Genomic DNA, 24294 nt, shown 5'->3' on the forward strand with positions numbered 1-24294 from the left:
GCAGTAGCAACCCCTCCACTATCCCCACTCAACTCCAACCCACACATCAGACAAAAGAAAAAGTAAAACAAAGTGCAACACAAGGGACGAGGTCACATTACATTACAGATTATCTGTCAAATGGAAAAACTGCAGAAAAATACAAACACCTCCGAAATGTACTCAAGTTCAGCACCTGAGTAAAAGTACAATTAGTTACTTTTCCTCCACCCCTCATTATTATCTCTGCCAGGCAGCACAAGCTGAGGTGTGCGTGTGTGAGAGAGAGAGATCACACATTGCAACGCGTGTAGTCTTTTACCAACAAACTTGCATTTTTCCGCGATCTGATTGGCCACTGACGTTTCTGGTCATGTGACATCTGCGCCAATCGTGTGACGCCTGTTTCTATCACTGGTTAAGCTTAGGCACTCTTTCGAAGTTGGTTAAGGTTAGAGTTTGTCTTAGAGCAGGGCGATAGAACACCAGCCCTGATTCCAAACTCTAACCATAACCAACTTCGAAAGAGTCGCCTAAGCTAAACCAGTGATAGAACTAGGCATTAGGTAGTTTGCAGGCTGTTAGAGGCGGAAATAGGCGCAGAAACAGGCGTCACGCGATTGGCGCAGATGTCACATGACCAGAAACAGAAACGTCAGTGGCCAATCAGATCGCGGAAAATGCAAGTTTGTTGGTAAAAAACTAGACGCGACCAGGAACATGACTCCTGGAATATTGCCCGGATCAGCCTGATGGGGGCGCTATAATTAAAGGTAAACATTTTGAACTTTTAAACATCCTAACTCCTACACCGTAAGTCCGATTGACACGACCTGTCTCAAACCCTGCCCCTTTTCTTGATCCTCCAATCACAGCTGTCGCTTACCTCGGACTTCCTCGTACAAACTTTGTTTGTACGAGGAAGTCAGAGGTAAGCGACAGCTGTGATTGGAGGATCAAGAAAAGAGGGCAGGGTTTTGAGACGGGTCCATTGGCCTCAAGGACCCATAACCTCTGCCATATTGTATTTTCTGCCATGTTGAATTTTATGAAACATTCTTGACATCTGGTCTGATTGCTACCATATTTTCTGTGGATCATTAGTGGATCAGGTTTACCAAGAGTTGAATAAGGCTTGTTGATATCTTTTTTTTGTTTTGAAGATATTGACCAATGAACTTCAAAAAGGCATGGCTTAGCACATAAATAGACCAATGAACATCAAAAAGGCATGGCTTAGCACATAAATAGACCAAAGTCAACAACCATTGGGCCAATCATCACAAAACTTGTAAGGTATGTCCACATACATACCTGACACATAGTCTGAACGTTTAATTGAACTCGACCACTAGGGGCCTCTACAAATGGAAAATAAATTAGCGTGGCATAACACAAAACTTGCAGCATATATGTTGCGATTGTTGAAAATTCTCAGCAACTTCAAGTACGGTTGAGAGTGTCCTTACTAGCTCAATCACGGTCTGGTATGGAAACTGCACTGCTAAGGAGAGGAAGGCACTCCAGCGAGTACATCTCTGGAGCAGCCTTCCCCTCACTACAGGACATTTACTCTACCAGGGCCACCAGGAGAGCACATAACATAATTAAGTACACACCCCCAACACAGACTCTTCAACCTCCTGCCATCAGGCAGGTGATATAGGAATCTGAAAGCCAGAACTACGAGACTGACAAACAGTTTCTACCCACAGGCCATCAGGCTCATGAATGCCAGCACCTCCACCTAGCCCCCCCTCCCCCCACACACACCTTGGCCAGTGGCGGCTGGTGAATTCCTCCTTGGGGGGGGGCGGAATTAATTAGTATCCCCCTCTATCTCTCCTTCTCTCTCTCTCTCTCTCTCACTCACACACAGCGCGACGTGGAATCGATTCATTACACAATCAGACCTAGTAGTATGTGTAGTATATACCAATAATAACTTCAGTATGAGTACAGGGCTGTACACATATTTTGCATATTGTTAAACAAGCCAAGGCTAGCTATTAAACTATCGATATGAATTGAAAATGGGGGACCCTGATGTAAACAAGACAAACGTCTTTCTCTGGTCTGCATCCCCTTAACAATTGTATGTATTGAGCCGTACTGTATTGTACCCATTCTGCAATCTGTTAAATAAAGTTTTCATTCATTCATTAATTCATTCAAACATAGACTGGGCGAGATATTGAACAAGCCATAATCCACTTCTTTTAAATCCAAAAGAAACTCCACTCTCTCTCTGATCAATCCAATAATGAACACATATGTATATCTTGTCATTTTAAACAAGTTACCATTCATTCATTATGCATCACCCTCGGCGAAATTAATTAGTTATAGTTCAACTGTGTTGAGAGAGAGAGAGAGAGAGAGAGAGAGAGCGAGAGAGAGCAAGAGAGAGAGAGAGACCGCAACTCACTTTGTTTAGTTGAAAAACGCGGTCCAGGAGGGCTTGATAAAGTGTATATCCACTGTCCCAGACTGTTGATGTATATATCCACTGTCCCAGACTGTTGATGTATATGTCCACTGTCCAGACTGCATCCAGCTAGCCATTATAGCGTGTTGTTGTTTGTTGTCGAACCAGCTAAGACAGAGTAGGCTATAGCCTACCCTTCGAGAAGCTTTGTGGTCCAGACTCGAGGCTTGAACTTTCCATAAAAGTGTCCATATAAATCTATTTAATTAGATCCAACACTGTCTGAATGTACAGTATCTTGTGATTATTATCAATTTCCGACAGCTACTATTTCCTAGTAGCACCTCGAATAGCATAATATCTGCAGAGCCAGAGCCCAACGTCTGGGGACGCAATGTCACGTGCCACTCTCAGCCAATAGTGACTACATCGGGCACTCGAGCGAGTGCCCTCTGGTATCGTATTTGACAGCGCTATGTTGTACGTACGTATTTATTTATACGTATTTGCATTTTGCCCTGTGAGATGGGCAATTACGGCGGAGCAGAAATGAGCGCCCATGAAAACGGAGTGGAGGGGGCTAGGCGCCGGCCCGGCTGGGGGATGAATAGGCTGCTTCCTCCTCGCAAATAATTCTTTCTTCTTCTTCTTTTAACCAGGGAGGGCGGCGCTCTAGCGCCCACTATCGGCCGGCCGCCACTGACCTTGGCAGACACTCTGACCTGATTACTGCTGTGAACACACAGTCACCCTTCCCCCGAACTATGAATCACTAAAGGCACTTTATAACTGCTGCTGTGACCCACTGTCACCTCCATTTATATGTAAATAGTACTGATCGGAACGTGCAATGTTACTCACTGTGCCTTGTATATATATATTTATCTATTTTTACTTTATTTTCTAGCACTTGCTTGTTTAAGTTTAAGTTAAGTATTGTGTGATTTTGTGTGAAGGGCAGACTAGCAAAGTAAGATTTTCATTGTATGGCAAACTGTCTGTTTAACTGTGCATATGACAATAAACAATCTTGAATCTTGAATGTGTGTAAAGCTATTTTGAAATCTTAACCTCTTTTTTTTTTTGATCAAATTTTTTATTATTATTCACATAAAACAAGACAACACATTAACCACAATCACAGTACATAGAACTTCACAAGAAAATAACAAAAACAATAATAATAATACAGACTAACAATTATACAGACAAGAGAAAAGAAAACAAAACAGAGTTCAACCTTCTAAATTTTAATTCCAAGGGGTACTATCTAATAAATGGTCTTTCCCAGTGTTCAGCCCCGATTCCCGGCCGTGTGACCCTATATTAATAAAACGTACATCTCCAATCCACCACAAGGACCATTTTTTGAGAACACGACCCGAAAACAGAGCAATGAACCTTTATGAAAAAACAAAAACCTGTAGAGGTGTTCCATAGACTCACAGAGACCGTGTAAAAGTGGCCAAACAGTGAAGAAATAGTTAAATAGCTGCCCCCCCATAATATCCCCAGCTAAACTCAAGATGACAAGACAAAAGACAAGACAGACAAAACATTTCCTCCTCCCCCTCCCAAGAGACCGCCGGACTCACCCGAACACGCACCTCAACCCCGCTCAGCCGCACACTGCGGTCTTTACCTTCTCAGCTGCTGCGAACCATAGGTCAATTCCAGCCTGCCCCACCCCAATCACCCGGGCTGTGGATATCTCAAGATAAATCACATCCAATAGAGTTAGGGACCAGTTAATCATTGTAAGCTTCGAAATCTTAACCTCTTAAACCCGAGCCCTATTTTCTGAAAATCTGCCTAAAAATACGTACCTAAGTAAATGGAAGATTTCTCCACTTCTACAAGAGCTATTTGCATGTTTGTCTGCGTTGCCTCCGGCTTGGGCCGGCCGTCATACTGACTCAATTGGCAGAGTTAGCGGGTGGAAGTCGATGGGTGGTAATCTGGACGTTGTGGACAGCGACTCCTACAGGTCGGTTGGGGGACGCCTGCACAGCAGAGACAGGAAATGGCGGGGGTAGTGTGAGCCTCACACACGTTACACCTCGCCATGAATGAGAGTCCGCGCTGGCAGGTGAAAAGATGCGACAGGCTGCCTCCTCGTGTATCGGAGGGGACACGTGATGCAAGGCTTCTATCCTCCCTACAACCGGCATATGCGAGCAACGTTCAAGACAGGGGAGGAGAGAATTGGCACAGCGAAATTGGGATGGGAGAAAAATAGAAAAAGAGGAGAAAACGTGGATAAGAAAAAGAGCCATTTGCATGTTCTTGGTATCTAGGGACATCTATGGATCTCAGGGAATGTATTCCCAGTGTCAGAAATAGTGTGTCTGTTACTAGGCTTGACAAAATGTTTATGAACAAAAGGAGAATATAATTTTTCATCTTTGACGGTGAATAGCACAATGCAAAAAATTGCCACTGAGCTCATTCAGCACCTTCTTGAGATCACGTGTACAAAAAAATCTAAGCAAATTAATAAAGGGAAAATGATTAGATACAGTACTGAATTCTGCCATCCGGACACATGCAATTTGAAACATGATTATATAATATAGAATATCAGGCCTATAAATTACCTTATTATGGCCAAGTCGCACATCTATGGATCAGGCCAAATCTCCCCTTTCCAATGGCAGAGTTCAATCTGGATTTAGTATCACCAGGTGTGCAGCAAAAACCGTGAATGAAATCTACTGTAAGTACAGTTACTTTTTTATAATGTACATTTCTCCGCCATTTCTTATCAGATTGCAACACCGTTTTTGCTAGACGTTCACAGAAAGGTAGATAAACTAACTGCGTTCTAATTTATGGCAATAATGTTCAGGTTTGTTCCAGCCATGAGATATCCCAAAAATAAAGAGGAAAAAGCTGACAAATAAGTCATATGATTGATGGACTGGCGTGAGCTGGGAAATGTAATTTTGTTTTTTTATTCGAAAGCCCATTGAAAGCCCTGGGTCTCTTCTCTCAAAAGACTACACTCAAGTTAGGTTGCGCCAAATCCTTGTGTCAATCTTTGCCTTTTTACGACTCGATGCCCTGAGATTTCTAATTCATATTTCACTAATAACACTTTACTTTGGTAAACAAATGTAGTTGATTGATTGATTGATTGATTGATTGATTGATTGATGTTTTTAACCAAGATGGCCACAAAAAAATACAATAAAACGTAATATAACACAAGCTGTGTAAGCAATGTATATGTAAACAAAGAAACAAGAGGAATTCATATGCAATTATATAGGATATAGTGTGTTTTGTCTCAAGTGCCATGCTTTCTCCAAAAATCCTGCAAAACTGAAGATGTCCTCCACAAAAAAACAACTCAACATACAACTCTCAGACTGCCAAAACAAATCCGGATTTTCAATTTGAATTTTCTCAAATATAAAACCCTCCTCAAATCGGTGTACAAAGGGCAATAAAAAACAAAATGATATTCATCTTCCACCACTCCCAGATCACATAGAACACACAACCGTAGTGCTGAAAATATAGACTTTGACTGCTGTTTTGACAGGGTTAGGGTCTTTACTATTGGCTACATTTGAAGAAGAAAAAACGCAAAACATTAATTCATACATTCTGTAGAGATGGATTTATGGCGTGATGTCATTCTCATACTGGTATCAGGCTTAAGAGGTTAATGATCCATGTTGGCTCGAACCCCCGCTTGTGGCTATATATTTATTATTATTAGGGCTTGCCAACTGGCGGAGATTTGTGCTCCACTGAGCGCACCTTTCTAGTTACATCCTACACAGTGACTGAGGAGGAGGAGGCGGTCTGGTATATCTATGGTCTGCTCCATGCATGCCTTGATGTCATCTATGCTCTCTGGGATTCATTATTCTGGTCTTCCAGTGGAGTCGCTCGCTGCTGGCTTTGTAGTTGAACGCAGATAAACGATCCTCCTGCTCCTGTAGACGTGGTCACGTTCGGATGTTATATCTGCCCATTGGGAAGCGAAGCACTGTGTGATCAAATGTCTTTATGAATTAGCGAAACGTAATTTTTACAAGAAGCAACCATGCTGGACTTTGCTATATTTGCTGTCACGTTTGTCATAATGTTAGTCGGCGCAGTCCTCTATTTGTACCCGGTAAGTCGCTGCAAGAATATAAGTTGACCAGCTGGTTGTTTGCTTGCCATTAAAGTTGTCCAAATTTACGTCTGCAAGGTTGGTCTGCAAGTTGCAGTCTGCAGAAGTCTTGCAGAAGTCTGCAAGTTGGTAACACAGCGTTCTCAATACAATTAGAAATGTTTTGATTGTTGGAGACTTGGAGTATTGAACTGTAAAGGAAATATTGATAAATAACTGTGTAGAGAGTTGTGCTACATGTAGATGCTAGAGTGTGTTTTACGTGTGTCCATGTGAACAAGTGTGTGTGTGTGTGTGTGTTAAAAGAAAGAAAATCCTCTCTTTATTGAAATCCTAAAATAACAAGCACGTCATTCGTGATTAGCAGCGACCCTCCCGTTGTGCAGTAGCATCGAGGTTAACACAATTGTCAGCATCATTTTCAACTGTAAACAAACAACAACAACAATAATAATAATAACACACAACAACCCCAACGCCCTCCCACATTAGTATGAATAAATGAAAACGTTATTTATCAGATTGCAGAATGGGTACAATACAGCACGGCTCAATACACACAATTGTTAAGGGAATGCAGACCAGAGAAAGACGTTTGTCTTGTTTACATCAGGGTCCCCCACTTTCAATTCAGTGATTGACAAAAAGAGTACACACTTAGCACCTTTATGGTACATGATTGGCTCACACTTGTTGTCTGTACTGAACTTGGGAAGTCTGCGTTTTGCTTCTGTGCTCCTGACACAGGGAACATCATACAACAAACTCTAAAACTCAATACTTTGGTCTCCTTTGGTCAGGTTAAATCCTTAACCACAGACTGTACCACCATAATCTGCAGTTGTTTTAATTGATTGTACATATTCCATTGTGTTTTTGCTCGATTTCATTGAAAATCAGGGCTTATCCTCAATGAATTGTTGAGTGGAAATAAAGATTGAATGAATTCATTAATTTACCCCCCACCCCACAAAAAAGTCGGAAGAAAGAGCGGCGAGAGAGAAGAGGGGAAAGGGATGCTGAGGAGACGTAATGAGGATGGGTAGGTTAGAAGGGGTCGCCATCTGGCAGTAAATCTCTCTGGGGGTTGAGTGTAAACTTTATTTGCTCCACCATAATAAACAACATCATGTCCTCCAACCAGAAAGTTGGTGATGGGGGATGTATCTCAGAATCATGCAGTTTTGGGCAGAAATAAAACATATATGGTTTAGGTTGTAAGGGGCATGGCTACAGCGATTGCATGATCGGTTGTTTACATTGGGGCAAACCTCCGCTAGTCTGGCTTTAGAATAATGGAGCCTATGTAATTGTAGTATAGGCTATGTAGTACCTTAACACTTTGACTGCCGGAAAACGCTTTAAAGCGTCATTCCCGGCCATGCTCAAGTTGCCGGAGGACGCTGTACAGCGTCCTTATATCAATATTTCAAAAATCTGCGATCGGATTCATATTTCCCCTCCGCTGGCCTGAGATCCACCAGGAGGACCCACTGAGCTCTCTGGCGGTTCAGGAGCGCCATCTGGTGGCCGATCGGCGCAATCGCCAAACAGGAAGTGCTATGGAGGTTGTGCTGGTCGACCATATTACTTCCGGGCACTCTGTTTGGCTCACGGGACTCGATCTCGACACAATACATAGCGATCGATTGCCAATAACTCGATAAACAACATGATTTGGACATATATACTATTATTACAAGCTGGAAATGGACCCGATATTTCTACATACCATAACATCGCCCAACGGCGCGAGGAGGATACGGTAAGATTCAGCGTTATTTTTGATCGTATTCCATATAAACTGTTATGATGAACATATCACCCACACTAGATGAATGATATAACGCTGCCCACGGAATTATAAACGATCCCCCGCCCATCCGGTCATCATCAGATCATACGTAGATCATTCTAGAAGTACGTCCAATTGAAATTTTTTATATCGCCCCGATTGCCATCAAACTGTATTTCATCATCAATATAATGCATTTGGGGCTATATATCACGTTCTGGAGAAAGCTGCAGAAAGAGATGAAAACATACTTATACATTAGACCATACTTTACTATGAATATGTGAATGAAAAAGTTTAACGTTGCTACACAATGAACAATACATATAGGACTTTGAATGGGCCCTAATAATGGCAATGTAGCAATAGAATTTAAAAAGTTATAGCCCTGCAAAGAAGGGGAATTTCTCCATAGACAAATAGCGCTGGCAATCCACAGTCATTTTCTGGATTTCTGGCCGGCACCCATAGTGTTAAGGGCATCTCTAGAGCTGAACTCTGCTGAGTCCAATGATGCCTCCTACAAATCTCTACAAGCAGTTAACTATTTATCAAAGGGGGCAGGGCTAACCTACATCAATGAAGTCCAATGTTGCCTCCCATGACTAGCGTTAACAAGTTATGAAAGTGGGCGTGGTTAAATGGTGTGTGCATGTATGGGGGTGTGTGTAGAAGCAGTTTTCTGTAGTACCACTTTCAAAACCAATTGAGTGTATTATCATTTGAGCCAGACCGATTAATATGTCTGTCATAGACATATCGGTATTGGCGTATATATGTTGGCCAATATGTTTTTTTTTTTTTTTTTTTTTACAGAACATAATGCAGCATTTCACTTGCGACTAAAAATAGATGTGTGCGAAAAGATTATAAAGTAAAGATTATATCCTACAAGTTATATATCCTAGGATATATCCACTCACTTTAAACAAACAACTCACTGCAGCACCCACTTTAGACACCTAAACACACTTTATATTGATTGGTAAAGAATTTGCACTACAACCCATACCTCATTACACCTTACTGTAAATTGTACCTCATCCCATTTCTGCATTGTACTGTATAGTATATTGTATTGTAACTCAGTTACTTTTCTACTCTGCATTGTACATTGTGTATAACACTTTTGTATACGTACTTGACTTCTATTTTATACTTACTATACTTTATACTTATCTATTTTTATCTAGCACAATCTCTGGAGCAAAACAGAAAGAAGCATTTTATATAAAAGTATTCTGTACTTCTGTATGACGACTAATAAAGAAACTTGAACTTGAAACTTGAAGTTAAATGATACCCCCCGGAAATGGCTGCAAGCAGTGTTGTGGAGACCCGCGGTATGGCTGCTTGCAGTGTTGTGGAGACCCGCGGTATGGCTGCTAGCAGCATTCTCAAGAATCTGATCGGCTTCACACTCGACACTGGGTCCTCAGCAATACACCCGCCAAACGTAAAGTTTGTTGTTATAGCGCCACCATCTGGCCAAATGGCACCAAATCCGACACTGCACTCCTTTGGGTCTTCAACAATACACCCGCCAAGTGTGAAGCCAATTGACTGAGCGTTTTTCGAGATATGCGTAAAGTTCATTGTTATTATAGTGCTACCATCTGGCCAAATGGTTTAACTGGATAGATTCACCTGGACCCACAGAATCCAGGGGAAAATTATTTTGTTTCCGGGAGTTCAAAAGTTACAGGCCAGAATGTAAAGTCTTTTCTCATAGTGCCACCATCTGGCCAAATGGCACCAAATCCGACACTGCACTCCCTTGGGTCCTCGGCGACACACCCACCAGGTGTGAAGTTGATTGGACAAATGGTTTTCGAGACACAAGCCTCACGGACACGCTGAGGTTCCTTCCTGTATATATCTGCATGCGACCCCCTTGAGGCCTGAATTGATTAGCTGCACCTGTCCAGACACACTCTAGAAATCACTGAAAAATACACATCACACATCATACAAACAGGAATTACTCAAGTGAAACATGACGTTGCTTTCAAAGTCCTTTTTTGAGTGAGAAGATAAACAGGTAAATGTTTTGATGTAAAAATCCTGGTTTGTGTGAAAATTGTAGGTAAGGCATAAACCTAATATGACCAACTTCATGTTTTCAGTCATCAAGATGTGCCTCGGGTGTCCCAGGCCTCAACCCAACAGATGACAAGTAAGTATTTACCATTTTCCTCTTCAGCAATTTGATTTGATTTGATTTGATATGTTTATTTGTGAAGGGACAGTGCAAGTTAATGAACAAAACTCCTATGCATTACAACAATGTATTACAAAGAAAAGTTGGTAAACAAGCCAGATTATAGCCAAGGCTAGTTTCCATCTGTTGTCCCTTACGAGGCTAAGAGATGTTACTTACCTGGAATCATAAAACATCTAAAAACATTTGATTATAACAAAAATGACTAGTACAAATACATGTCACAACAAATCACAATAACACGTTAATAGAATACATATATATATATTATATAATATAAAATACAAATATAAAATATATAATATTACAGTCATTAATTCACTGCTATCCTTAAAAGATACTGCTGAACTATTAGTGTGTGCATGTTTGGTTTGTCGCCAGCCATTCCTTTAGTTGTGTTTTAAAGGTGCTGAGTGTGGGGCATTCTCTGATTTCAGGTGGCAGACTGTTCCAAAAATGTCCACCCTTTATTGATAAAACCAAAGGTTGTGTGCGTGTAGGGGATCACAGCCTGTAGGGGATCACAGCCTGTAGGGGATCACGCAGTTCCCCCTAGCAGAGGCCCTGGTGGTACTGTTGGATAACTGTCTAATGTGGTCATCTAATGGTGGTATGCCGTACAGGACCAGTATGATAGACATTAAAAAAAAAAAAAACACAAAAAAAAAAATTTGATTAGGTTCTCTAGGAACTTGTGTTTTTCCACGATGTTACAGAGATGGAAGGTTTGAGGTTTTCTGTCAAAGACTTTCAGGGTTTTAGGCGGCTAGGTGGCGCAGTGGGCAAGGCGCTCGCCACCAACGCAGGAGATGATGGGTTGGAGCCAGTGGCGGACTGGGACACAAATTCAGCCCGGGACATTCAGACGCACCAGCCCACACACCGGCCCACGCACCGGCCCCGAAACCGGCCCACACAACGGCCGTTATGAAACACTTGTCCAGTATTAAACAACCCAAGGCTGTGGCTAAGGAGTCAACATCAGGGAGACCAAATCTACACACCGCCCCTAGATGTGCACTCATGCACAGTGCACACACACACACACACACACAGACACACACATACATATACCGTTACTTCCTGTCATTGGCATATGTTTTTTTTTTTTTTACTAACATCTTAGTGCCTCATTAGCCTAGGGATTAAGGATACATGAAGTATTAACTACACCATAATAATATTGAGGTTTTGATCCATAGAAAAGGTCTGTGCTACACAATTTCAGTTAGATTGGATTTATTGTCCTTTAATTTGGCACTCATGACATTAGTTGCTTGCCGTTTAATCAACATCGAAAGACCCCCCACTTCCTCCCAGACACCCATTCCAAGAGCTTGTTTTCTCTCTCTCTCTCTCTCTCTCTCTCTCTCTCTCTCTCTCTCTCTCTCTCTCTCTCTCTCTCTCTCTCTCTCTCTCTCTCTCTCTCTCTCTCTCTCTCTCTCTCTCTGTGTGTATGTGTCTCTGTGTGTGTGTGTGTGTCTCTCTCTCTCTGTGTCTCTCCCTCTCTCTGTGTGTCTCTCTCTGTGTCTCTCTCTCTGTGTCTCTCTCTCTCTGTCTCTCTCTGTGTGTCTGTCTGTCTGTCTGGACTGGGCTCCCTCTCTCCCCTCAGGGTCAGCTGTGCTGGACTGGGCACTCTCTCTCCCCTCAGGGTCAGCTGTGCTGGACTGGGCGCTCTCTCTTTCCTCAGAGTCAACTGCATAAGAAGAACATCAGCAATCAATAATAATGGCTTGAATAATGGCGTTTTTCAGCCTTTTGAAAACACCCAAAGTAGTAGTAGTAGTAGTAGTAGTAGTAGTAGTAGTAGTAGTAGTAGTAGTAGTAGTAGTAGTAGTAGTAGTTTATTCAGTCATCATCTCACACAATACAATATACACCATCATTTAACAATATTTGATTTTACAGTGACTGAAAAGGTACAGACTGAAGCAATGCTTATATAGCCTATGCCTGTCCTATATTCTTAACGAAAATTAAAAAAATTAAGACTCAAACAGTATTCTAAAAGAAAATAGCAAAAAAAAACAGTATTATTCACCCTTGTAGTTTTCAAAAATAGCTTTACAAACTATTTTCTTAAAAACCAAAAGCGAATTACTCATTCTTAACTGTATATCAGCATTGTTCCACAAAGCGCTTCACAGAAACCATCAAGCATTCACACTCACACAGTCATACGCTACTGGTGGTCGTGAGCAGCATCAGCAAACACAGCTTCCCTGTGGCAGACTGACGGAATCATGTCTGCTATTCAGCGCCAACCACCATCAACAACCTTCATAAATACATTCAACATTAATGGAATAGGCTAACTACCAACTTAGCTGTAGCAGTTAGCTGTTATATGCAATCACATTTGTTTAACTACGGGGTAGTAGTTGACCTAGTTGTTAGCTTAAGCTAGTTAGCTGTGGTTATCTACAAACATGTAGATGAGACTAATCGAGAACATGGCTAACTGTTGGGAATTCTAAGGTACATCTTATTTAAGCATGTAAAATGGCAACTAATCAATTCAATCAATTAGATTACCAATATTATATCAACATGAACATTTGAAAGGGAACATAATAGTATTTTATTTGAGTATTTACTATTATAATATTAGTAGCCAATTAATTTGCAGCCCGTCCTAGGTTCTGATTGGCTCTCTAGGTTAGCACTTTAGCTTCTGATGCTGTGGTGGGCACTAGTCCTAACATTGCTAACTAAACTTTTAGTCAGAGAAAAAACGTCACGAGTCACGACTATTTACGTCCACGTGCTGTAAGGAATCAGGAATACGGAAAGCACATTGTCTTGTAATAGAATGACTGAAATCACTGCAAGAACTAGTATAGGCTAGCTAGCCCTCATGAACCGGCACACACCAACAGTAGAATATGCACTAGGCTACTGCACGCACCTGTCATGTTACTGTTGGTTCCTTCCACTTGAACTTCATCATCATTAGCAGCAGCAGCTACTCTAACGCCAGCCCTTCCTCTACTAAACATGTCTGTAATTTTAGAACATTGTTCTGCGTCTTTTACTAGCAATTCTAGCTTTTTCAGCTCCACCCTTTCTTTTTTGCATTCTCCATTTCTGCGCTTCTAGGCCTACTCGCGGTTGGGAGGAAACGTGAATCTCATTCACTGATGTCTCATGTCTCATTCAAGACTGGCTAACAAAAGCATGTCTTTCACTTAACACCAAGAAAACAGTGTGTATGATGTTCACAAAGTCACCAGTAGAGGTCACTCACTCTAATGTGTTTCTGGGAGAGGCGGAGCTGGACATTGTACATTAATTCAAGTATCTTGGGGTCACATTGGACTCTACATTGACCTTCAAAAAGTAATGTGAAGAAAGTGACAAACACAGTCAAGTTTAACATCGAAAACTTCAGGCAGATCAGGCCCTGCCTGCCAGTTAATGCTGCAAGGATGTTTCTGCATTCAATGATTTTCTCACACATCGAGTACTGTTTTATCAACTGGTCTCTTTCATATGTCACTACTCTTACACCAATAGAATTACTCTACAAAAAAGCCATAAAAGTATTTGATAGGAAACCAATTTCATTTCATCACTATAATGTTTTAGATAAGTTTCGAGAATTTCCAATTTTTCAAATATACTTGCTTCATGTACAAGGTTCTGCATGGACTTGCCCCTCCCCCATTGAATGAGTTCATCCAACAGAAAGCAGACACTGGCATTACCACCAGGGCCATCAGTAGAGGGGACTGTAAGGTGCCTTTTCGGTATACTACCATTGCAAAAACTGTGTTCTCTGTTAAAAGTGGTAACTACTGGAATAGCCTACCAGTTGTGATTAGAGAGTGCCCTACATACTCCATGTTCAAGACCCATCTTAAACTGCATCTTAAGGCAAACCAGAACTGTGATCATTTTTAATCTGATTTAGTTTATGCAACTTGTTTATTGTTTTATTGCCGGCCCACACACTGGCCCACACACCGGCCCACATAATGGCCCACACACCGGCCCACACACTACACCGGCCCACACACTACACCGGCCCACACACCGGCCCACACACTGGTCCACACACTGGCCCACACACCGGCCCACACACCGGCCCACACACCGGCCTACATACTGGCCCACACACCGGCACACACACTGGCCCACATTAGTGGCCCACACACCGACTCACACACCGGCCCACACACCGGCCCACAGACTGGCCCACATACTGGCCCACACACTGGCCCACACACCGGCCCACACACTGGCCCACATTAGTGGCCCACACACCGACTCACACACTGGCCCACACACCGGCCCACAGACTGGCCCACATACTGGCCCACACACCGGCCCACACACCGTCCCACATACTGGCCCACACACCGGCCCACACACTGGCCCACATTAGTGGCCCACACACCGACTCACACACCGTCCCACATACTGGCCCACACACCGGCCCACACACCGTCCCACATACTGGCCCACACACCGGCCCACACACTGGCCCACATTAGTGGCCCACACACCGACTCACACACAGGCCCACACACCGGCCCACACACTGGCCCACACACCGGCCCACACACTGGCCCACATTAGTGGCCCACACACCGACTCACACACTGGCCCACACACTGGCCCACACACTGGCCCACACACTGGCCCACATTAGTGGCCCACACACCGGCCCACACACTGGCCCACACACCGGCCCACACACTGGCCCACATTAGTGGCCCACACACCGACTCACACACTGGCCCACACACTGGCCCACACACTGGCCCACACACCGGCCCACATTAGTGGCCCACACACTGGCCCACACACTGGCCCACACACTGGCCCACACACCGGCCCACATTAGTGGCCCACACACTGGCCCACACACTGACCCAAAAAAAAAGTAAAAAAAAAAAAAGTAAAAAAAAAAGTAATATTTTTTTATTTTTTTTTATTTTTATTTTTTTGGACCAGCCCACTTTGGTTCCGGCCCATCGGGATTCGTCCCGAACGTCCCGATGGCCAGTCCGCCACTGGTTGGAGCCCAGCTCTTGGCGTTGCTACCAGCTTGGCTGGTCGTTCATACTAATACAATTGGCAGTATTAGGGGGTGGGAAGCTGGTGGGTGGGGATTGGACGTTGTGGACAGCGACTCCTACAGGTCGGTTGGTGCGCCTGCGCAGTAGAATCAGGAAGCGACGGGGGCGGTGTGTCCCTCCCACGCAGACCCTCGCCGCTGAGAGAACGCGCTGTGCAGGTGAAAAGATGCGACGGCTGCCTCCTCGAGTACCGGAGGGGACACGTGATGCAAGGCTTCGTCCTCACTGCAGCCGGCTTGTGGGAGGCATGGCCTAACAGCGTTCGAGATAGGGGAGGGTAGAATTGGACAATACGAAATTGGGGAAGGGAGAAAAATAGAAAATGGGGAGAAAAAGTAGATAAAAAAATAATTAAAAAAGACTCAGGGTTTTCTTGTACAGAGACTCTATGATTTTGATAGTGTGTCGCCAGCTAGAGACCAGCTAGTTAGACAGTATTCTATACGTGAGAAAATCATCGACACTAGGAACAGCCTAGCTGCATCCTCTGTCCGATTGTTTCAGATTTGATTGAGTTTGACATTATTTTATGTGACTCTTAAAGGTCCAAGTGGCCCCAAGGTATTTGAACTCGGTCACGATATCAAGCTCTTCACCGTTTAAGAATACACTGGAGTGTGTTACATTTTGGGGACGTTTGCTGAACATCATACAAACAGTTTTTTGGCATTCAATAAGATTCAGTCCGTCAGTTCTGAATGTTTGACATTGCAGATTTGAGGACATGGGAGACCTCCCTGAGGTTTTTGGCCTCAGTGAAGATGGCCGCATCATCCCCATACATCTGGGTGTTCTGACAGATGTTTGGAAGACTGTTGATAAACAGGGAGAATAGAATTGGTCCGAGGACTGAACCCTGTGGGACACCCGCATTACAAAGAAGACTGGGAGATTTTACACTATTGACAGTGACATGTTGTCTCCTGTTGGATAGGTACGATTTAAACCACAGTAAGGCATCTTTAGATAAATTAAAACTAGTTAGCCTGGATAGTAGGACTTGGTGGTCAACGGTGTCAAAGGCCCTTTTTAGGTCTAGTAAGACAGCACCCACATATGTTTTATTGTCTAACAGGCCTTTGACTTTCTCTAAAAACAAATTCATGACGGTTTTAGTAGAGTGGTGGGTGCGGAAACACCCTGCTTTGATGTTCTACAAGCAATCTGACAACCCATTCCATTGCTACTTTTGATAGAATAGGTAAAATACTGATTGGGGACTGCCACATGAAAGAGCTCCCGGTCAATGAATATCAAAAAAAGGAAGTAAAACAATTCAAAACGAAATAAAAAGTGAAGATTCGAGGACAAAAGAAAGAAGGAAGAATGAACACAAGGACAAATGAAAGAAAAGCAACCCCAGATGAAGTAAATACACCGATGGAAAAGACTCAACACGAGGCAATGATGCAACAGGTAGAACAAGCTAGCGGGACGCTGAATGTCAGTGCAGAGAAGCTGCAGGCTAACATACAAACTAGCTTACAAGCTAACATAGAGGCTAACCAGGCCACCACGCAGATTGGATTAGGAGCAATGCAGAGCATACAATGTAACACTGAAAAATCCAACGGAGGTGGCAATGAAGCGTCGGAGCTATGTAGAAATAAAGAAAATTCAGAAAAAGAGAGGAACCAGGTCCCAACAACGTGCAGGAGGCGGCGAGGGACACAGCGCGGAGAGGATGGAAGGTGCCAGGAGGGGAAGGAGAGAGGCATACGGCCTAGGCCTACGCTGACGCAGAGGATGGAGAGGGCACGCAGGTGGACCAGAACCGAGAGACGAGGACGAGGAGAGGATGGGAGGAGGAAAAGAGGGGACATGAACCGATTCAAAGCAGATTAACTATGAAGAACGACAAAGGGACACGAGAAAGGGGCATGAAGGGCCACGGTGATCCAAGGAAAGATGCAAGACAAAATCAACGTGGAAGAGTACCCAATACAAACATACGGGGGACCTGGGGATGAGAATAGATGCAACAGGAAAGATAATGGAACAGTTACCCGAAGAAGTATAAAACTATTAACACCAGAATTTAGAATAATTAACACTATGATTTACAATACACACGTTGTTGTGAAGGGCCAGATTAAACCGAATATATATATTTATTTATATATATATATTTAATTGTATTTGTATATTCTCTAATATTCCCTGATATCCCTTGTATATTCCTTGTACAATATGCATTGAATATCCATTCTAGCCTACTGAACATCCCATAATAGTCTCCATTCTACTATTGGTCGAGACCTTGGTGCCAGGCTGCCATACCCCTCAGACCCAGTTCAAACGTACCGCTCGACATGTACGAACAAGTCCTAGTTCCGCGTAGGAATTTGGCTACCGCACCACTAATGGGACTATTTGTTCATAGTGCGTATATATACTGCGCTACTAAAGTAGGACTTTCTTTTCAGTCCAGTTTCTTACCCTCCAATAGAGTCACAGACGTAAAGCCTCCCCGCGATGCCACGTGTGGGAGGAAGGCCAAGTTCGGCCTACCATCGGTATTGAGACATCGTGTATATTAATATTTGAATAGTCATATTTGGCACTATATCGTCGAGTTGGACGTAGTCTATTAAGCTAATAATAGTCTGTTAATATATAGTGCTTCGTGCGGTGAGAATACTACCGTAGTCAGTACCCCATCGTTTCGGGCAGAGAACTGGCTGCTTACCCAGGGTGGGTGACCCTATGTGAAGCTGCACCCGAGGAGCCCCAGAGCCGACGAGCGAGTGGACCTGTATACCGGATTATTCTACCGACGACAGCCCGCCTTCCCAGGCACGGATTATGCTTTGGATACTTTGATTATTCTATGGATAAAGACCCCCGACACTACCGTGTGTTGGAACCCCCCCCCCCTGGAGAGGACGCCAGGTGAGGAGACGCTCTGCAAGACGAGGTCTCTCCACATCTCTCCCCCGTGGACCGGAGAGAGCCGGCCCACAAAGAGTCCACCTGCTTTCATCTGTGGTCCAAGGATCGCCGGCGCATTGAACGGCACTACAGTGGGTTCTCCTGGGATACCCTTGGCCGGACGAGGCAGCTGGATTCTACCCCCCCCCCCCCCCTCCTACTCCTGTCGGCTTACAAGCGACCGGATTAACCCCCTCTAGTGTATCCAGCCTATAATCATTAAAGTATCATTGCTGTTATTCCTTAACTATTCCAGGTCGTATATTTACCACCTGCGCCTTCAGAGATTGGACATTATCTATTGATATACCGACGAATACTCCTTGCCATAAAAGTGCATACTATTTCAATTCATAAATGTAATTAAGTGATTAAGTGCTTATTCTACACACCATCGCTGTGTAGGAAATAAAGACCTGTTTCTAATTCGTACATTTGTGTTGGATCCGTTTCATCTACGTGAGAGTGTTCATGATAATATATTTATGCCGTGTACTGGGTGGCCGAATATTAAGTACAAAGGTAGTGGTAGTAAGTATCATATCTAGTAATACAGTCAGGGAATTGTACCCCTCAGTTACAATTGGTCCTTCGAGCCGGAGGGTAATTAGTGTAATATTAATATAGTGTTATTAATATTGAAATGGCCTATGATGAACACTCCACGAAACGATCCTCCTAACCAACGCCCGCAGCGCGAACGACGGCTCCCTCAGTACTTAGAGGCTTACGCTGTCAGTCAACAACCTAGTCTTCTACTAACAGTAAACGCGGTAAAACTAGAAAGTAAAAGTATGTCTAACCCCAACGCCCAGACTACCCCGACCATAGAGGCCCCTACGGGCTCTAATGTAACTGACCAAGTTCACGGTGGGGACCAGTGGGAACCAGACATGACTTCACACCCCGCCAGTACTGAAGAAGTAGTCCCCGATGAGTCCCGGGAGGAATACAACGCTACCGAGAGAGAACTCGGCACGGAAGAAGACGGGGAGAGCACCGTGGAGATAGAACTCCAAGGCTCCGCAAGGAGTACCCCGAGGGAAGGCTCCCCTATACAACCGCCTTCTCCCAGCGAGGCAGAGAGGACCCTACAGCAGGCCTTCCTCATCAGCCTGAACGCCGCTGCTGAACGCGACCGACTGCAGATCCAGCAGCGAAGCGAACAAGAGCACATACGCCTGGAAATAAGACGCATTCAGATGGAAGAGAATGTGGCCCGAGACCGAGCAGACAGCCAGCGAGCAGCTGCTGGTGCTCTACGGGACGCAGAGCGCGACAGACAGCAAGCGCAACTAATAGAACAGCTGATCAGACGGACAACACCCTCTCCCTCCGCCAGAGGCTCCAGGAACTCGTCTAGACACACCTCCAGGGCGGCATCCCCTAGCCGAGTAAACAACCCTGAACTTGACCAACAGACGAGGTCTATACCCCCCACAGACCACCTCCCCCCACCGGTCCAAGCGAGACCTAGCAACCGGGAAGGAGCAGCATATCCTGTGGAGAGGCTAAACCAGAGACTACAAGCACTGGATGACCTAACTGAAGACGAAGAGGAAGAGGAGGAGAACCGCGCCCGAAGACAGCACAGTACTCTACCGGACCAGGAGGTCCGGTACAGCCCAGGCTATACTCCCGCGGAGCTGCGCTACAGACCCCCGACTCTATACACGGGTGAGCACGACGCACGACCCGCACCGAGGAACAGCACCTGGACAAGCGGGCCATGGTACACTGCCGGTACCAGCCCATACCAAGGAGCGGGAGGAGACTCGCCTAGGAGGCCTCTCCCCCAACGCTCGCCGATGTATCCACAGTCAGCGTCATACATTGGCACGCCTATGGTACCCGACTTCACCCAAGAGAACCGGGCCCAGTATACAGAACTCTGCATGTGTCTGGAGACCATGTTGGTGGATGTATTGGATGAACGCCACAAATACGCCATCCTACTGCAGCACTTAAAGGTGCCCCGCGCACATAATATAGCGCTCGCCTACGCGACTTCCACCACCCCATACACAGCAGCGCTGGTAGCATTGGACCAGAGGTATGGGCGCATATGGGATTACGTGATCCAGGAGATCCGACACATCGACCGCTTACCCCCAGCAATAGACAATCGAGCACTGGACGACCTGTCCATCAGAGTGCAGTCCCTGGTAGGGATGTTGGGAGCGCAAAGAGAGAAGGGGAAGTATGAACTTTACGCCAACTCAAATGTGGAAAGGATTCTGGAGAAGCTGCCGCCCGCTCGTCAGGAGCGCTTTAGGCGGCAGAGGGACCACAGAGACCCGAATGGCCCCGAACCGAACCTCCTCGATCTAGCAGACTTCCTGGCGAGAGAAGTCAGCAGCCTACGGCTAGATACATTCGGACGGAGCACCCCTGGCTCCAGAGAAGGAACCAGACGACTAAATGATGGAAGAAGATCGGTGACTGTGATGCACCAATCGGAGTCAGTACCGAGCAGCAGGAGCCACAGTACCCCCTCCAGAACGGAGAAGTGGAAGATAGTGTGCCCCTACTGTGAGAAAGAACACTGGCTAGCGCAATGTGACTCCTTCCCCAAGCTGAACGCGGAGGAAGCAGGTCAATGGATAAAGTCCAACAAGCGCTGTTTTCGCTGTGCGCGCTCACACATGGCAGCCGAATGCCGCTTAAAGAAAAGGTGCACCAAGTGCGATGGAGCCCATCTGGACATACTTCACGACAGTAACAGACGGCGCCCTTCACCTGCACCATCCAGCCGCAAAGCGAGCGTCATGTACATCGATCCCGCCAGCAGCAGTGGAGCCCGAGTACTCCTAAAAGTAGTGCGTGTGACACTAAGCTACCAGAATAAAGTCCTGGACACTTACGCCGTCCTCGATGACGGGTCAGAGAAGACCCTGCTGCTCGCCTCCGCTGCGGCCCAGCTAGGGCTGCGGGGAAGCGAAACCCAAATGACAATTCGGACAATAAGACGAGATTTGAAGACGATAAAGGGCGAGAATGTCTCATTCTCTATCGCAGCAAGCGGCCAGCCTGAGCGACGGTACCAGATTGCAGACGCTTTCACCAGCCAAGAAATAGGACTGTCGCGGTACACATACCCCGTCGCCAAGCTGATGGAGAAATATGCACATCTGCGCAAGTTACCGATCCCGCTCATAGACAATGCTATGCCGACCCTGTTGATAGGCTCCGACCATGCAGACCTCATTGTCCCGATAGACCGGGTTCATACCGGACCCCGAGGCTGTCCTGCAGCAGTCGAGACCCGTTTGGGATGGACTCTCCAAGGCCCGCTCGCCAAATCTCTCAACCGAAGTACAGCCACTAGATGTCTCCACTCCCGAGTCACAGAGGGAGAAACCGCACTCCTGCAACACGTAGAGCGGCTATGGAGCTTGGAACAAATGCCCTTTAAGAATGGAAAGAAAGACATTCGCTCTAAAGATGACATTTACGCCATTCACCTCCTCGAGACAGGGACCAAGAGAGTCCCGGTCAACGGCGTGTTGAGATACGCCACGCCACTCCTGCGGCGAGAAGGAATGCCTACTTTCCACGCCAAGACAGACGCCATAGAACGGTACCTGCTGAACACGGAGCGGCGCTTAGCCAAGAACCCCGCCCAAGAGAGTGTATACCGCGCTGAGATTGAGAAGCTCATCACAGCGGGACACGTCACAAAGATGGACATTAAAGAGGCTGACCAGACCACTGAATCGTGGTACGTGCCCCACCACAAGGTCCATCACAACGGTAAAGACCGCATAGTATTTAACTGCAGCTACCAGATCGGATCCCAAAATCTGAATAAAGAGTTACTGCCCGGTCCCACACTCGGCCCCTCCCTACTCGGCGTTCTACTCCGCTTCCGCCAGGAAAAGGTGGCCATCAGCGGGGACATTAAAGGAATGTTCCTGCAGGTGAGATTAGTAGAGGCGGACAAGCCCCTGTTACGGTTCCTATGGAGAGAGAAGCCAGGAGATGAGCACCCAGCCATCTACCAATGGGAAGTCCTCCCCTTCGGAACGACGTGCAGCCCCTGCTGTGCGACATTTGCACTACAGAAACATGTAGCAGAGGACCCAGCAGCGGACGAAGAGATCTACACAGCATTTGTCCTCGCCCGCTCGAGAATAGCCCCACGCAAGCAACAATCTATCCCACGTCTAGAGCTCTGCGCAGCCCTAGCCGGAGCGCACCTAGCCACGCTCATCCAACGTGAGCTCACCATACCGGTGTCTAGAACAATCCTGTGGTCAGATTCCACGACGGTACTCGCCTGGATCAAATCGGACTCATGCAAGTACAAAGTCTTCGTGGGAGTCAGAGTCACCGAGATTCAAGACTTAACCGAAGAGTTAACCGGAGAAACAGAGTGGCGCTACGTTGATACAAAACAGAACCCAGCTGACGTCATCACCCGGGGGATGCCCCTGGATGACCTCACCCGTCGCAATGTCTACAGTGACGGCCCCGCATTCCTAAGACTCCCGGAAGGACAGTGGCCCATGCCTATCCCGAGGGAAGCAAGTCCAGAGGAGGTGGAAATTAAGAAGTCTGTGTTCTGTGGATTGAGCACCGTAGCCTCCACCGACCCTAACATAAACGATTGCACGTCCATAGAGAGTGCACAACAAAGAACATTCCTGCGGTACCACCCGGAGTGCAAGTCCCCCGCTGATATGTCAGCGGCTAACTACGAGGAAGCAGAATTGCTTCTACTGCAGCGAGCCCAGAGAGACTCGTTCCCCGATGAATTGGCCTGTCTACAGGGAGGAAAGCCCGTCCCATCCGACAGCAGATTAATTCACCTGGCCCCCGAGAGCGACGCTCACACCCTCATCAGAGTGGGTGGTCGCCTACGCAGAGCCCCCAATCTACCGGATGACATTAAATACCCGATCGTATTGAACAGCCGACACAAGGTCACAGAGCTGATTATAAAGAAATACGATGAGGATGTACATCACGCAGGAGCAGAAAGAGTCTTCGCGGAAATCAGACGTCGTTACTGGATCCTACAAGGAAGAGAGGCGGTACGACGCTTCCAACGAACATGTCTAGACTGCCGCAAGTGGCGCGCGCAGCCCAGCATACCAAGGATGGCTGACCTTCCTCCATGTCGCCTCCGAATCGGTGACAAGCCATTCCACTCAACGGGTATGGACTGCTTTGGCCCGCTGCACATAAAGAAAGGAAGAGGAACCGAGAAGCGGTGGGGTATTGTATTCAAATGCATGACCACCAGAGCGATACACATCGAGCTTCTCCCGACCATGAGCACAGACTCATTCCTTATGGCCTTCCGTAGATTCATATCACGGAAAGGAAGACCGTCTACCCTATTGTCCGATCATGGGACAAACTTTAAAGGCGGCGAAAGAGAGCTGAGAGAGAGCTTCCAAGCTATGGGCCCAGAACTTAAGACCCACCTCGCTCCAGCACAGGTTGATTTCCAATTCAACCCCCCAAACGCACCCCACTTCGGTGGCACTTGGGAACGAGAAGTGCGCTCCATAAAGACAGCCCTGTACGCAGTACTTGGGGCCCAGACTGTGGCGGAAGAAGTCCTAATGACAGTCCTCACGGAGATTGAGGGAGTACTTAACTCGAAGCCCCTCGGATATGTCTCCAGTGATGTGGCGGATATCGACCCAGTTACCCCCAACACACTCCTGATGGGGCGGCTAGATCCTGCATTACCCCAGACAATGTACCGGCCTGAAG

General features: G+C 45.9%; 1 protein-coding gene across 1 annotated transcript in view; it reads left to right on the top strand.

The window, feature by feature from the left end:
- The first annotated feature begins 6360 nt into the window (after positions 1 to 6360).
- cyp20a1 (cytochrome P450, family 20, subfamily A, polypeptide 1) overlaps positions 6361 to 24294 on the top strand; it is a 50969-nt gene continuing 33035 nt past the window's right edge. Inside the window, exons 1-2 of the mRNA XM_084317605.1 lie at positions 6361 to 6536; positions 10458 to 10507. Coding sequence (XP_084173731.1) covers positions 6465 to 6536; positions 10458 to 10507 — 122 coding nt within the window. The 5' untranslated portion in view covers positions 6361 to 6464. The remainder of the gene's footprint in view (positions 6537 to 10457; positions 10508 to 24294) is intronic.

This window comes from Notolepis coatsorum (assembly GCF_963971535.1).
Source record: "Notolepis coatsorum genome assembly, chromosome: 1".
Taxonomy (NCBI): Eukaryota; Metazoa; Chordata; class Actinopteri; order Aulopiformes; family Paralepididae; genus Notolepis; species Notolepis coatsorum.